Source organism: Amphibalanus amphitrite, unplaced genomic scaffold, assembly GCF_019059575.1.
Source record: "Amphibalanus amphitrite isolate SeventyFive unplaced genomic scaffold, NRLGWU_Aamphi_draft 000235F_arrow, whole genome shotgun sequence".
NCBI classification, from domain to species: domain Eukaryota; kingdom Metazoa; phylum Arthropoda; class Thecostraca; order Balanomorpha; family Balanidae; genus Amphibalanus; species Amphibalanus amphitrite.
In genome coordinates, this window is record NW_024881730.1 from 17,731 (window position 1) to 34,135 (window position 16,405).

Below are 16,405 nucleotides of genomic sequence, written 5' to 3' on the forward strand. Positions count from 1 at the left end.
GACGTCATTGAAATGATAGAAAGGGATCCTGGCCATCATCATAAATGGTTAAAAGAATCCTCAATTTTCATTTTAATAAGTTCTACAAAGTATTTTGAATTTTAAAATTTATTTTGACAGAGTATCATTTGATCAATAAATGTATTTTTTGCAGCTGCAGCTTGTACTATTTAGGTTTTAATGAGGTCATCAAAATAATTTTCTGGTGAGTATTTGTAATTCGGCGATTTATGCATTTCGCTGCGCTGATTTCGCCTATCTTTTTATTTGCTTATCCCCGCGTTCGATGTCTCTCGGACGGCGAAGATTCTACGCCGCCCGGCCAATCACGTTTCATAACCGCAGCCGAGCCCCCGCTGACCTTGGACGGGATTGGCCGGAAGGAAAAGAATCTTTGCCGTCCGGGAGACATCGAACGCCGCCTATATTTTCCCAATAATATGTCCCCATAGCGTTTTGGTTTCTTATAGGTATCTTGCTTATAGGGCTCTCTCTATCGTCTGGAGGTTTCGAAAGATGCTCTCCAGAGATGGCGCTAGTAAATTTGGCTGACATGACGTCATGCTAAAAAGTGATGGATTTTGTGAGAGCAAATGTAATAAAAGTTGAAAATTTTGTACTTTTGCTTAATTAAGAAAAAATAAATATACAATTGTTCAAAACAGCGTTTTCCTCATTCATCCTTCATTGTTTTAAGAGGAATATAGACAATTTAAATATTTTTTCTTGACCGCAATTCGCACACGCACTAAATTAAAAGCTGGAGTTTTGTGCGTTCGTAAATTGTGATTTGAGAAAATAAATTGACAATTATCTTTTGCACTTTTGCTTTACAATCATTTTTCAATGCAGATGAATGCATAAATTATTCAAAAATAGGCATATCTTTGAAATATTATGATTTTCCACAAGCAAATTTTCCCAAAAACTTGAACTACTTACAACTGACGAACGCATCCAATAATCTGGATGTCTTAGGATGAGTTCGTCATTTTTTCCCAAGGAAATACGATACAGTTCAAGCTATTTTACCGATTTATTAGGGTACTTTTGCCAATGAATTAATAAATAAATGACAACAATTAATCTCATTATCAACCATACTCGGAAGCATTTTTTTCGCATAAGCGCGAACACATCCGCGCTTTCATGAAAAGTCACGCCTGTAGATGTCAGGACTGCTGCTTTATGTTTCGCAAGGTGGCGCAGCGCGCAGGGTGCCGACTACCGAGGCTGAGGTCTCCAGACTCTCCACCACGATTTAACTTGGAAATGGCCGATGGGGAAGGTCTCACCCAAAAACGGACGCCCTTTTACACAGCTGCATAAAGAGAATGAATTATTGGCATAGCTGACCACACGTCCCCTCCCCCTCTCCGCCCCAGCTCAATAGGAAATATCGCCTATTTTCCTTAGTCAGTTATATTCTGACTAATTTCTCACTCTTCCCAGTAAACCTTAACATGCATGATGCAGATGTCCACTGCGTAAGTCGTGTGCTTCCGTATGTGTGCCAACTATATAGTGTTGCCTACACTCTACAGTACAGCCTACTGCTTCCCCATTGTCGTTATAATTGGTGATTCTCAGGTCAAAAGTTACACAGTGGTCTCAGAGAACAATCGTTTCAACAAATTAACGATTCAAACCATTGCATTCTACTTATATTCCGGTCAGTTCTGCTACTAAACGATTCCGGCAAAACACTCTTTAGGTTATGTATTAGCGAACCACCACACAAAATTCGCCCAATCAATGGTCAGTTATTACTGCTGGGCTGAACCGTCATACGCTATATAGCCTATTGCAGTCAATATTTTCAGAACGATACTGACTGACGAAACACAACGTATTCGCGGATTCGCACATACGTTGGCACCCAGGTGGCCTGTCAGCAGCCGCACAAATCCGCACAGCGCAGCCGGGATTTGACATTGAGATGGTACACCGTAAAGCATGCCTTTCCACACAGGCACAAGCACAGGGACACAAATTCTCAAAATCCAAACTTATTCCAATACTGGTCAATTGCGAATAGGCATAAAGTTTTGAGGTTTTCTCATGTTCATTCTTCTTTCACTAACACACGCGGCAGACTGCAGCAGCTGCAGAACATCTCACAGAGCTGCGCTGGATGCAGTCATGAGCTGGGACACGGTTTGTGACCAATGACCGATCGGGGGTGCCAGCCTCCTCCCGGCACGCGATGCACTGGCCGCCGCGCAGTCGATGTCGGGGCACCGCCGGCATTCGCCGACAGGGTTCCATCCGATTCGGTGTATTGGTGGCAGCCCGAACAGTGACCCACGCGAAGCTGGCGGACGTCGATGGCCGATGAGCGATGCCCTTCCGCGACCGGCGGTGGCAGTCGGTCCCACATCAAGAACAGATACCAGTCATGCGGTCAGTCGGCGACGGCGCTGTCGCGAGCCGATCTGATGGTCGCGCGGTGGGCGTCGCCGACGTCCACCGGGACCGTCGACTGGGGGAGCGCGGCCGCCTCTTGGCCGCCGCCTCTGGTCGGCGAGCTCGTTGCGCTGTGGGACGGCATCCACTGCAAGTCGTTCACTGTGAAGCGGTCGTTTGACCGGACCTGGCAGGCGGGGAAAGGGGGCCTCAGATGAAGTAAAACCATCCCTCAGGCCAGCTTGAACTGGCTCTCCACCTCACCATGTTAGATAAGCGGACACCCTCGTGATCATCGCAGCGATGATTGCCAATTGGTGTGTCATTATGGGAGAGGATGCCAGCCTCCTTTGCAAGATAGTCTGCCTTTAATATAGTGCAGCCCGACCCATTGCCTGTGGCGCAGACTGGGCTTGATAATGCAGTGCAGGACACACCAAACGTAAGCGGCCATCTGTACCCCCTGTGCAGTAGGGCTGACTCAAGAGCCCAGAGTTGCCCTCCCCCCACCATTCTGTGCACGTGATAACTGGATGGGACATGCCATGGTCAGCATCTGTTCAAAAGCTGCCCTAAGCATGTAAAGCTCCACTGGCATGCTCAAGCATGGTCACAGTCAGTTCTCACTTCTCAGTTGAACCTCCAATGGAAACCTATCACAAAGTAGAGATCAGGGCGCCTCTCACACTGCAGCACACTCAACGACTGAGGCACCATCTCATTCTCATCACTTGCAGGTGGTTCTTGCCAGGAGCAATGCCAGCCACGCACATCAGGTGATAACAGCAGTGTACAACTGCAATCTACAAGCATCCATGTTCTTTCTGGTTTTCTCCTGTTGAGATCCACTGCCATGCATGAACTTGATGGGCTTTTGTTGAGCTCCTCCCATGTGCAGACAGGTTTCTGCTGAAACAAAGCAAAGCAAATGTGATTAATAATGGCCCTGTTTCACCATCCAGACACTGTGTGCACTGGTAGCTACGGCATACCATAGCATCACTCAAATGACGTTGCATGTGATCTCTTAGTTTATGATCAATCGCGTTTGGAACAGAGTGAGAGGTTCTGAAAAACCGTACCAAGAACAGAGGTTTGAGTTCAAATACTGCTAGCATGCTGCTGGTGCTGGTACCGCAGCGTGCTAGCGTTCTGGGATGCTGTCATAGCTTAGCGTCACAGTGAAGTTTGTTGACACTGCCATGGAAACCCAATGCTCTGACACACGCAGCGCACTGCAGTGCTGAGCACTGCAGTGCGTGCTCTGCCGTGAAACACCACCCATGAACGTTGGTTGCATGACCAGGATGGAGCAGTGTGGCAGACAGTGATTTTAATTTTAATTGCACTTCCTAGAGATTAAAATGTTGTTGGTGAAATTGCTATTCATTATTCCTATAACCATTGTCTAAATTTCACATTTCAAGACAGCATCAGCATTGACATGTTATATAAAATAAGGTTTAGACTTCAGGTGGTCCCTGGTTCAGCTTAAGTAAAACAAGGGCAAAAAATTGTCAAAAAAATATTTAAAAAAAATACCTGCCTTCATCAACACCTCATCTAATCTAACCTCATCCTCATCTAACAAGGCCCTAAAAGCAAAAACCGTTTGAATAACAATGTAATATTTTGCAACCGCTGCACCATTACTGTCACGTACGCTATCCCTAGATTGGTTGCTGGTAAGTAGTGGTTGTCGTCATCAACTCGTCATGCAGCAGCTGATTGGGATGGGCGGGGCCTATTTTTATCCAGGCGATAGAGAGAGCCGCTTATAGCACTGTAGTCCCCGTACGTTTGCCCTCAAATACTGATAGCTTCTTTTTCCGGTGTTATGGTATTACCGTGGGTACAAGCTCGGTCAACCTGCTAATTTTTTTCGTATCATACGCGGAAGGTGACTGGTGAGCTGTGAATTTTATTTTCCCATACCAATACCAACTTTCCTTTGCATGGATGTGGTGACTGTCTGGTATTCATTTGATTAACGCGAGGGTACCGTAAAACGGGGTGTTAAGGGACAGTTTTGAGGTGTTTTGTTATAGAACTCAAGAAGGGTTGGAGATAGAAGCATCAAATTGTCAGCATTTTATGTGGAATTTGGTGCTTTACATGCCTGCCACATTAAAGTTTTTAAGATTTATACCTGCATATTATTTTTTATTATTTTTCATCACTGTCCCTTAGCACCCCAATGTGGGGTGTTAAGGGACACCTATATTATTCCAAGAAATGGTCATCAAATGCCCACAATTGGGGCGTGGAAGGGCACACAATTTATTTATTGAAATGTTTTGCATATTCTGTCACAAAACAAGTCAGGTTCATTCACCACTAATGACCTTTTTAGCCAATTACGTGTAATGCAGTTTACGCTTGTGGAAAATGTGCTTATTATAAGGCAAACAGAACCAAAAAGTAATCTTCTGTCATCAATAAAAACCCATGTTGAAGCTAGTCACTTGTCATTCTGTTGCCCTCTTTGTTTTAGCCTTTTTATGATGAAATCACATTTATCTTCATCAGTCTCCATTGACCCATCATTGTAAACGAGAGTGTTGAGATGTTTTGTTACATAACTTAAGATGTGTTAGAGATAAAAGCATGAACTTGCCAGCATTTTATGTGGAATTTGGTGTTTTCCATGCCTCCTTAATTAAATTATATTTAGATATTATTTTTTATTTTTTCTTCCCTGTCCCTTAGCACCCCACATCCACCTCAAAATATGCATGTATCCGGAAAAGAGGAAGAGGATGATGAATGAATGGGTGGATTTGCACAAGTTTTTCAGGAAACATGTGCAATACATGTGACAATTACACCTATGCATTCATTTTCCCTGTACACCCACTAGTTTATGTGGTACACACAGAGTTTTGGAGATGTTTCAATTTTGTGAAAATGTAGCATGATTTTCAAATCCATTTTTGAACCAAATCACTTGCATGAAAAACCATACCATTTTCTCCTATGGTCAAGAGCAAAACAGTGTCAACTACCACACTGAAGTTTTTATTGAACATTCTCAAATTGGGAAGTTAATATGACTCAAAGTTTTTCCCGTGCAACTGTCCCTTAACACCCCACTGTCCCTTAACACCCCATTTTACGGTACTTAAAGTTACGTCGCGATCGATCAATTTTTACGTGTTATTCGCGAAGAACCGAGGGGGGTCCGTTCAACCCAGGTTGGGGTGAGGGTTAAAATTGGGTATCATCGGCTTTCTTTCATCATGGGCAGCACGCTCTTTCTGAGAAGCTCTAGCTCGATCAGGGGCAGAACAGCTAGGGGAATCCAACGGACCCTGCCTCCCCGACATTCTTGGTCGGTTGGTTGGCAAAATTCAGCCAAGGTTATGGGCGAGGGTTATGTTACCTTGACCTGGTGCCAATTTTTCACACACGATGCAAAATTGGTGTATTTAGGATATATTTATTTTGAGGCGGCTGCCGTTTGGTCTTCTCTACATGTTATGTAACGCAAAAAAAGGTTTGAGTGTGGCCAGAAACGTCCCCCACCTCTCCTGTAGGTATTAGTTTCGGCTCCGGTAGGCCTGTAGGTCTGCCCACATGCACCCACTCAACTGTTTGGTGTGTTTCAGAAGATGAACCGTCGCTCGGAGCGTCCGCCCGGCTCGGAGCCGCCCGTGGAGCTGGAGAGCCAGTTCGTCCTGCGCCTGCCAGCGGTCAGTGCTGTTCCCCAAACCAGCAGTACCTACTCATTTAGTCATTTCACTTGTCAGCTCTGTTAATTGATGCTGTAATATAAGATCTCTATGGCTTTCTTTACACAAAGATTATATTTGTATTGTCTTATTTCTAGGGCTGATAGGGCATTGTACGATTCGGTTCATTTGATTTAAGTTCATGCAATAGCAGTTAAGCTTGATTGTGTTTTCTCCTCTAAAAGTCTCCTCGCCAGTCCTAAGACAATATCTTATAAGTGTGAGCTTCGGCGTGTTTGTGCGCTCTGCCGTCCCCGCCGTGTCGAGTCTGACGGGCGCCGCCGCTGCGCTCTCCACAGGCGCCGGCTCAGAGCCTGCGGCACGCCATCCGCGAGGGCATGACCACCATCAAGGACCGGCTCTTCATCAGCATGGAGTCGGACATGCGGCGCGGCACAGTGCGCTTCGACAACTGGTACCTGCCGGCCAAGGTGGGTACCTACCTGCGGCTGGGCCACGGCGCAGCCGCGGTACCAGGTCGTCAACGAGATAGCGCCCTGATGAACGGCAGCGGGTTTTTTTTTTTGCTGTCAGGTCAGCATATCTGTATTGGTAGCCGCAGACCAGTGCAATCCCACTTGTGCAGTTACTTGCATTTTCGATTGACAGGGTTTTTGCTGTTACATAAGCTTGTGTGTCGGAAACTAAATCAAGTTGTCATGGCTTTCGGCATCCATGCAGTACCTAATCACTTAACACTTTTGTATTGGCATTTGAAAGGACAGACTTGACCAGTGACCCACGGAGTTTAATGAAACTTTTTCATTCGGTTGTCACTGAACAGCATCGACTTTGGTGTGCCCCAAGATTTCGGTATGAAACTTATTATTATGCATTTCAATTAGCATTCTGTTTTAGGTGCATTATTATCTCTTTCAGATTGTGGACCTGCCTACCATCACGGAGTCCTACAAGACTATCGACGGAAAGAATTTCTACAAAACTGCCGACATTTGCCAGGCATGTTTGGGTTTCATAATGCTAAATCCTACATTGCATCGACATGCCATTTGATTTCCGAATGCTTGATCGTACTTAAAGCAATCATGATTTACCGGTTTCTTGTTTTGTTTGGGGAATGTATTTCCCTCACAGAAGGTGATCACAGAATAACTGGAATTAACGCAAGAATTAATTGCTTAGATGACAATTATCGGCCGGTTTCCCCTTGCTGACGTCCACCCGCCCCACAGATGCTCTGTAAGGACGACAAAGGTATTCCCTTTGCTGACGTCCACCCGCCCCACAGATGATGCTCTGTAAGGAGGACGAGGACGCCTCGGACGACGAGTCGCCGAACAAGAAGCGACGCGACCCGAGCAAGGTGGAGAAGAGGTACCTCTACCCGCACGGACTCACACCGCCGCTCAAGAACGTCCGGAAACGACGCTTCAGGCGCACGCTGAAGAAAAAGGTACGTATTGACCGGCGAATTCACTCAATTATTATTGTGCGGATAATAGTTTAAACATGTCTGTCTGTTTGTCTCTGTATTGTACTGATGTGCCGTGTCTCAGGTTGTCGAGGTCCCGGTTCGCTTTTATGTTGATCAGCCCTGTTGTCCTTCATTTGTCTCTTTGGTTTGTCTCCATACTGATTGGTCCTGTCTTTCTCAGTTTGTCGAGGTGTCGTGTCTATACTGGTACGCCCTGTCCCAATTTGTCGAGGTGTCGTTACGTCGGGTCCTGTCTCTCCGTCAGTTTGTGGAGGTTCCGGAGATTGAGAAGGAGGTGAAGCGGCTGCTGCGGATGGATAACGAGGCTGTTAATGTGCGCCACGAGGTGGTCGACGAGGAGAAGAAGCAGCTCAAGGACGAGTCGGGCCTGCCGACCGTGGCCAGCATCAAGGAGGAGCTCGGTACGCCGGGACGCGCGACAGTCGCATCGGGAGCGGTCTGATAGGGATAGACACGGACGGGCGGCGGCGCCCGACAGCCGGATTTTTTTTTTTTTGCCCTTGCGATGCCTTAAGTCATAACTTTCGTGCATGGTGGAACTTGCGAATCTGTATATGCGTTAAAAGGTCTTTGATGAATGCAAAGATGTGCCTGCAACTTCTGACGTTTTAGTCAAATTCTGTTCTGTTCAGCTTTGCTGTGTTTCCCTCTGCATCACGTCCTGTAACCATTTCGGCCAATTGTAGACTCCTTGACGAACTGTTTGTGTGAAAAGTAGATTGTCCAGTGTTCAGCACATGACTACCCTGTGTTCATTGCCCATCCCCAGGCGAGCACGACATTTTCGGCGAGGAGCTGAGCGACAGTGACGAGGAGGCCGACCGCAGTCTGAACCGGATGGACGACCCGGAGGACTCGGCCATGTCCAACTCCAAGTTCTCCGTCGGCGACTCCAACATGTCCAACACGATGGTGAGTCGACGGTGGCGCCGCCACACTCGGCCACCGTTATCTCCAGTCTCCATCGCGGCCGCCACACTCCGGTAATACCCCGTGGCCCCCGCTGCAACACACTGTTCAGCGGACAGCGCAGTGTTTCAGCTCCTCAGCCGTCCTCCGAGAGCTGGAGCACTCTAGGTCTTTTCACCCCAGCTGATCAGCCCTGGCCTTCCTTTTTTACCACCCTTCGACCGCTTCTGGCCTTCCTGATTTAGAACGAATTCCTATCTGACCGCGCTTGATAGGTTCTGACTACCACCTACCTGACTTGGTTGCATTACTCCTTCACTAGGTCTGACCGCCTCATGACTGTTCCATAATCGATTCTCTTTCCTGGCCATTCTTACTTGATCTTCTCCGCTCCAACCGGTTATAGCGCCCCCTGTTGACCGATTCTTACCGTCCTCTGCTCGCCCCAGCTGACCGATTCTGACCGCGCCGCCAGGACACCACCGGCGACGTTCAGGTGAAGACAGAGTTCGACAGCAGCATGTTTCCGCACGCCGAGTCGCCGGCCAAGTCCACACCGTCGCCTTCCGGCATATCCATCAAACGCGAATACCGTGAGTTACGCGGGTCAGGCGAGGCAGTGATCGGTGCGGCGCAGCCGCTGTGGAATCGGGGACCGAAGCTGCCTGAATACAGGACAGGGTGGCTAATATCGATATACTGTTATATAGAGTGTGGCCATTTTTAGAGCACAATGTTTAACTGTTTGGTGAGGTCTGTAAATTCAAGTATTATGTATATACGCAAAAAATATGCATAATCCTACAAACTGGCAAGACTTTGCATTGGATCTGAATATGGTGTTCCGTTTTTGTCCTTGGTGTCAGTGGTCGCGGCTGCCTGTGCCGTGTGCCCGTCCTGGTAACCCACTGGTTGGTCCGTACGTACCGCAGCCGAGTCGCCGTCGGAGGTGGAGGAGCAGCTGCAGCAGCTGCAGCGCCGCATCTCGGACGTACAGGCGCAGCGCGAGGCGCAGCAGGCCGAGATGGCCAGCATCGATAACCAGGCGCTGCGCGAGCGCTTCCGCGCCATGGTGGACGACCTGGCCAACATGGAGGCCGACTACCGGCGGCAGGTCAGTGTGGAGGGATATCATCAGGTGGCGGGTCAGTGGAGGAGGTGTCAGGTCATCGGTGTGGCTTAGTATCAGGTCAGCCCCGTGGTGCGGTAGAGGGTCAGTTTAGTAGGGTAATCAATTTAGGGTGCTTAGGTCACTGACTAGTCACTGGGAGAGGGGGGAATGTCAGGTTAGTGGTCGGGTGCTTACGCTGCCAAGCACTTGTTCTGAATTTACCTACTCAGTAATGTCGTCGCTGTACCGGCGGGTGATCTCCCGGTCCTGATGTAGTGCTGTCTGTGTGGTTTTCAGTACGAGGAGCTGCAGGGACAGCGCACGTAGTGCGGGTGCAGGTGCAGTGTGCCGTGCGCCGGGCCGGGCCATTCAGCTCTCGACAGACCGGGTCAGTTCAGCAGACCGCGTCACCGGATAGTCCAACAGACCGGGTCAGTCCAATATACCGGTCACTTCAGCGCTGTGGGCGATATCCCGACAGGTCACCGCAGTCCAATCAGCCAGGTGTCCATCAGACACTGGGTTTTGTGGTAGAACAGACACCGGGGCCCTTTAGACACTAGCCACGGTCTAAGGGCCCATGCCTTACACCGACTACGGTCCAGGGGCTCCTGTCTTACACTGTCCACGGGTCTGGGGCACGTGCCTACCTCTGACCACGGTCCAGGGGCACGTGCCTAAGGCACCTGACCACGGTCCGTATTCGATCCCTGCGTCACGATACCTGGCGTCTGAACACTGTCTGTCGCGGCCCGAGTGTGGTGCCCTATGTGGTAGTGTGGTACCCTCGCCGGCTCCGTGGGCCGGTCGGCAGGGGTCGCTGACGGTTTCAGTAGTCTGTGGTGGCGCACCGTCTGTAGTGATAAATGATCATATCACGGCTGGTTCGGCAGCGATCCGACCCAGGCCCACATCCCACATCCCACACTCACAGCGTGGGGTGGGCCCTAGGATGGGGTGGGCCCTGAAATATCTGACTCCGTAGGACAGAGTGGGATGGTCCCTGGATCGCTGTAGGATGTTCATTTTTCCCTGAGGGTATGGCGAAATGGCCTGTGACCTCAGGTCATAGTGCGATATTAGAACGGACATCTCGACTTCTATGTTCGCTTCGGACTTCCGACACCAGAAGTAATGCAAAGTGTGGCAAATGGATGTGAATAGTGAAGGTGTGCTGGATGTTCCAGAAATCTTTTGGCTTTTTACCAGTATAACGCTATGGGCGCAATTAAATGACCACCACAGTCGACACGCCGTCAGCTTCTAACAAACAAACAGAATAGTGAATGTGTCGTGCCGTGAACATTGTGATGGGAGTACTCTATTGAAATGGCTAAAAGTTTTTGTGTTAGCTTATAAGTTTGTCATGGTGAATATCGTGTCCAGTTTGGTCAATAAACAATGGAATGGTTACACTGGATGGCTGTGTATTAGATGCCTATGCGATTGTTAAAAACCGTTTCCAAAACAAACTCAGCTCGGCCTATATCGTGCTTCATTAATTCATCATAATGTATTGTGAATGATGCGCAGAAAAAGATACCGTCCAGAAAGAGAATCCTCTTGTATTCATGCGGTATTTTACTGCCGGCTATTTAAAATCGTCGGCTGCATTTCACGGGGGTGTGTGCTGAAGTGTCTGTGCCTGTTTAACCCGTCTTTCCGGCGGCTGCTGACGGCCCATCCGCAGCTAGCCGCACTTGGTGCCAGAGACGGCTCTCGTTCGGTGCCGCTGGAGCCACCGTCCGGTTGCCGCGCTATAATTGGGTGGGAGATGGAGTTTCCGCAGTCGGCAGCATCTGTGAATTGCTCCGGCCTCTCCAGCAGCAGCAGCCATGGAGTGTCCAGACTCTAGTAGCAGCACCCAGCAGCACCCATGGATGTCTGGAGTTCCGAGTTTGACTCTCCAACGAGCAGCTCTGGAGTCTCGGAGTCTCCAGTAGCAGGTGTGGCGCTCCCGGCTCCGGAGCGGCCCCGGAGCGCCGGGGGCCGGCCCCGAAGCGGCCCTTTGCGCCCCTCTGCGGCGGAGGCCGGCCGTCTCAGGCGGCGGTTCCGTTGGCGTCTGCGCAGTGGGGCCCTGGCGGTCCGCCGGCGTCGTGGAACTGCACCAGCACGATGACATATGTGAGCACAGTGGCCGTCACTGAGAGCAGAGTGGAGCGCTGCAGTCGGAACAGGCCCAGCTCGCCGAGTCGCTCCAGGTCGCGGCCGACCGTCTCTCTGAACAGACCCAGCTGCTGGCTGAGCTGCGGCTGCAGGCGCTCGGCCGCCAGCAGCAGGTCGCGGGTGTCGTCGACGGCGGCCAGCGCGCGCTGCGTCACCTCACAGGGCAGCACGATCGTCACCAGCGAGCCGATCACGTACAGCGATATCATGGTGAGGTAGGGCGCCAGCGAGCCCTGCTGCACGCTCAGCACAAACAGCAGCCACATGGACACGTTGGAGACGGTGCCGTAGACCACGGCGGCCGTCAGCTCTGAGGTCATGACGCCGGTCAGGCCGGCGAACAGGGCCGACAGGTGGTCCTGCAGGGCCATCAGCCGGCGGACGGCGGACGGGCTGAGCGGGCCGACGCTCTCTGCGGCCGCGCGCAGCTCGGCGGCCACGCACCGCAGCCCGCTGGTCAGCTGAACGCCGGTCAGCGCGAACTTGATCGGAACCAGGTGCGAACAGGTGGAGTACAGAGAAAAGGTGACGCCGCTGAGCAGGACTATTGGTGCCGGTAACGTCGTCGTTTCAGGGACCAGGCCCGTCGTCGTGGTCACTGTGAAGTACACTGCGGCGATCAGAATGTAGACGATCAGACCGACAGTGGCGGCCAGCAGGAAGGCGGCCTCTCGGCGCAGCCTGTGCGCCGGTCCGGCGTGGCTGGGGAGTCGGGCCGCCGTGTCGAGCACCTCCTGCACGGCCAGCTGGAGCGCGCCGTGCCGCCGCCGGCCGCACAGGAAGGAGAACAGCAGGGGCAGCCAGGTGAGCAGGTAGGTGAGCCCGAACAGGCCGGTGAGCGCGGCCGCCCGCACCACGCCGTCACGCGGCACCTGCTGCAGGGCCAGCTGGAACGAAAACACCCCCGAGAGGCCCACGGCGAAGGTGTTGACGACGAACATGCAGCCGGCGTACAGCGTTTCGCAGCGGCCCGCGCCGCCGGTCAGCGCGCACAGCCGCAGCAGGCGCAGCAGGTGGCGCGCGGCCGCCGGCCCGGCCGGCCCGCCGCCGCCCACCGGCCCGGACAGCCACCTGGCCGGCTCCACACGGCCGTCGCTGGCGCTGGGGAGAGACATCACCGCACGGGCAGAGGCGGGCTGACGCCGAGTCCGTGTCCGCTCCGTCTACTGCCCGTGCCGCGCGGTGCCGTCCCTGGTGCTGCCGGGACCGGGTCGATGTCTGCGGCGGTCCACGACCGACGGCAAACACGGCTGACCGTAACAGCGACGCCAGCCGGACGGAGACAAACTATACCGTCGATTGCCAGCATTGAGCCCCGCCTCACGGCGGCCGGAGTCTTTGACAGTTTCTTTGTGGCAAGAATGGAGTGGATGTGGAGTGTGTACCATGTATCGAACTGTTTGCCAAGCGCCGTTTGCACCGGCAGATGATGTTTGTCTCTACCTTTTAGGATGCGCCTTTTTCAATGTTGGCTTTCGCTATTGGACGGATGATGTGTCATCTATAATAAATGATGCTTTCCAAACATTGGCTGTCATCGCAGGATGCCTATAATTTTTAGCTTTGCCGCGCATTTGGTCTTACTGCTATAGTGCTATACCTTATTGGACAGTCCGGTGTTCCGGGGAACGCCAGGCGGTGTTCCCGTCGTGTTCGGAGTCGATGGTATCGTCCTGCCAGCCCGTAGCCATATGGAGCGCGGCGGGAGGGCGGCGCTCGGTGGTCTCATCCGTCTGAGCCGACGCGTTCGGGGGCGGGGGCGGGGTGACAGTGCCGTGCCCCCCCCCCCCCCCCCGGCGGTTCCGGGTCGGCGGGGTCGGCGCCGGCAGCGGCCGCTCGGGACTACTGGGGATCGTCACCTTCGCACTGTTCTTGGACTGTGCTCCATTTCACGGCAACTATGTCATTACATTACAGCAATTAGTCGCACAGTGCACTGCAGGAAGTGGCATAACGACTGTACAAAATGCACTTGGAATTGGATAGGTATCACTGTAATACAATCAGCACCTCACATAGGGGAAGGTGGGGTAAGACGGACCAGCTAAGGTTTGAGGCCGCATATCTTGCTACACTGCTCTCGTAATTCATATTATTTATAGTCTTCGGAATGCTCAATCTGTAACGCTGGCGCGTTTCATTTTCCCTCCCCAAACCAACCCGTTCCCAAATTCATCCTTTATAACAGCAGCGCGCCGGTGACCAGACACCGCTGACCCGCCGACCATCTGGCCGACACCGGACGGCAGGACAAACACGGATCCGAGACCGCGCCGCCAAATGCTATTATCCGGCGGCCCTTACAGAGCCGTCTCACCGCCGCCGACCGTGGGAAGGGTCCAGCAATGGGTCCCAACCCCGGTCAAGGGGGGCCGGGGGGACGGATGGACAAAGGCACGCAGCCTCCTACGCGCGGCGAACGGACACCGTCAGCCTGGGAAACAGGACACGACAGCGCCGCTGCGGCAGCGGGAGGCCGGGGCGCCCGGGACCAAATTGACCACCGGTATCACACTTTAAAGGCAATTTCTTCAAAACACGGCTCGAAATAGCACATTTCCAGGATGTGCCGAGACTGGCGCCGACAATCAGCATCGTGAAACTGGGACAGAGTAACAATATCCAAATTCCAGCATGGCACGGCACATCCGTATTCCCGGGCCCATCTTCCCGCGCTGGCAAACCTGGCCGGAGGCTACGAGGGGCAGAAGATTCAAATTCACCTATCGGCGCCAGAATATTTGAAGGGAGGAGGAGCACCCAGAGAGGATAGCAGTCACCATGGAAACGGCACGCCGGAGGCTGCACAGCGGAAAACGCATACGTTTCGGCCCAACATAACGTTAAATTTAATAGAAATCTCACCCTTTCGGCAACCAAACTCAGCAGAAAATACAGAAGACTGGTTAGACAGAGAGAAGACATGGAAAATTGGCCCTTACTGGAAATTCAGAGAGCAGCAGAACTCGGAAGAAGGAGGCGGAGCGAAGACGGCAAATCCAGAGACAGCCCGAGGCAGATGGAGCTCCAGCAAAACTTTTAGGATTTTGAGGATAGAAGGCAGTTGGAGAGTCGGAGGCGTTGGGGACGCTGACAGGCGGCAGTTCAGTTGGAGTTGGAGAGCTGGGAAGTGGAGTTCAGAGGTGGGCGAGACAGTCAGTTTGTAGCGGCAGGATGGAGAAGGACAGGCGATGGAGGGAGTGAGTTCGAGCGGAGAGGAGAGTTTGAGAGGAGGAGTCGGCGGTGATAGTTCTGGAGGAGGAGGATGGAGGACTGCCTGCCACTGGAGGACTCTGCGCCGCTCCGCCGTTCTGCCGCCCGCCACCACCGCTCCGCGGGCGGCCGCCAACTCTGCCACCCGTCCGTCGTCGCTGTGCCGCCCGCCCGCCGTTAAATCTGCTACCAGCCGGCCGTCAGCCCTGTCGTCCACCGCCAACAGTTAAGCGGTAGGTCGCGGCACTGGAGGTCATGAAGCTGCTTTCCTATCATAATCCTTCCCCAATGTGCCCCGCCTGCTGCCCCGGCTTTTCTCTCGCCCCGGGGATGTAATTTTATTTAGGCCCGTTTGGGGGGGGGGGGGTCTGTACGTATGCGTGAGCGTGTGAACTTGTTGTATGATTGGGTGGCATTGTGCCTTGATCTGGATATCAAAAATGGAGGTGGCTGGGACATGTTATGTACGTATGTGTGAGCGTGTAATTGTTGAATGAGTTAACGGCATTGCGCCTTGCTGTAGGGTATCAAAAAGGGGTGGTTGGGATATGTTTCATTTTTTCACTTAACAGACTTAAATTGGCAATCTTGTCTAAAGCGGGGTAGGACTGGTCTTGAATGTGTGCGTGCGTGAGTGTAAATGTGAGCGCCCGGACGCATCAGAGTGACGGGCCATTGGGACGAATTTTGGCCTTCATTACGCGAACGGCGGTAGTACTTTCTTCAAAATGCATCTGATGCTCAGCTACGTTCGTCTTGGTTACTCCAGCCGGTTGTCCAATATTCAGTTGCAGGCTCAAAAGACGGCATTTATGTAGTAGCTATTTAGTTTAAAGTTGACATCGGTAATCTGGCGCTCTGTTTTGGAGATCGGCTCAGTTCACTATGTTTTATGGCTATAGTTTAAGTCTAGTTTTTGCATATCTCTGAAAACTCTGTCGTTTCACTGCTAGTTTCTCTTTCTTCGTTTTGACTGAATATATCTTGGAAAAGTACTCACATCTGTTGGGGCTATTTGGGAGGGAAACATGAATGGATTAACTTGACGAGATGGAAGTGCTGAAGGAGAGAATGAGAGAACTCGGACTTCGGAGAGAATGGGAGGGCCGAGCAGAACACCGTTTCTGACACCGTTCACACGTCGGTATTTTTTTGGAACACAGGCACCGGTGGGAGGTCACACTACATCATACTGGGTTGTTAATTGATAGAGCTCTGATTCGAGACAGTCAAAGTTAACAGGCATTGCGTCAGTAGTACTGTCAGGGTTTTTTTTTCGAAATTATGTGGCCGGATCTATTATTTGATTATTCAGCACGATTGAGTATTTATCACGAGGTTTTATTATTTAGCACGAAGGGATTCAATTAATTTTGATGCAGTGCAATTCGACGTACGTTGCAGTATATACTC

At 51.6% G+C, this 16,405-nt stretch overlaps 2 protein-coding genes across 6 annotated transcripts in view; both read left to right on the plus strand.

Moving 5' to 3' along the window:
• The first annotated feature begins 171 nt into the window (after window positions 1–171).
• On the plus strand, window positions 172–11,026 carry LOC122385919 (transcription initiation factor TFIID subunit 7-like). Of its 5 annotated transcripts, none has more exons than XM_043374580.1 (10): window positions 172–205; window positions 6,015–6,098; window positions 6,437–6,568; window positions 7,017–7,097; window positions 7,387–7,551; window positions 7,838–7,994; window positions 8,363–8,505; window positions 8,978–9,095; window positions 9,435–9,616; window positions 9,911–11,026. In XM_043374580.1, the coding sequence occupies exons 2-10, from the start codon at window positions 6,018–6,020 to the stop codon at window positions 9,938–9,940; spliced, it is 1,089 nt and encodes a 362-aa protein (XP_043230515.1). In that variant the 5' UTR covers window positions 172–205; window positions 6,015–6,017; the 3' UTR covers window positions 9,941–11,026. The 5 variants fall into 5 exon arrangements, with proteins under 5 accessions (XP_043230515.1, XP_043230513.1, XP_043230514.1 ...); XM_043374578.1 differs by lacking the exon at window positions 172–205 and adding an exon at window positions 4,188–4,313; XM_043374579.1 differs by lacking the exon at window positions 172–205 and adding an exon at window positions 4,194–4,306.
• A 3,345-nt stretch (window positions 11,027–14,371) lies between these two features.
• Window positions 14,372–16,405, plus strand: part of LOC122385921 (pre-mRNA-processing factor 17-like) — a 52,370-nt gene continuing 50,336 nt past the window's right edge. The window contains exon 1 of the mRNA XM_043374588.1: window positions 14,372–15,225. The gene's annotated coding sequence lies outside the window, so the exon portion shown is untranslated. The remainder of the gene's footprint in view (window positions 15,226–16,405) is intronic.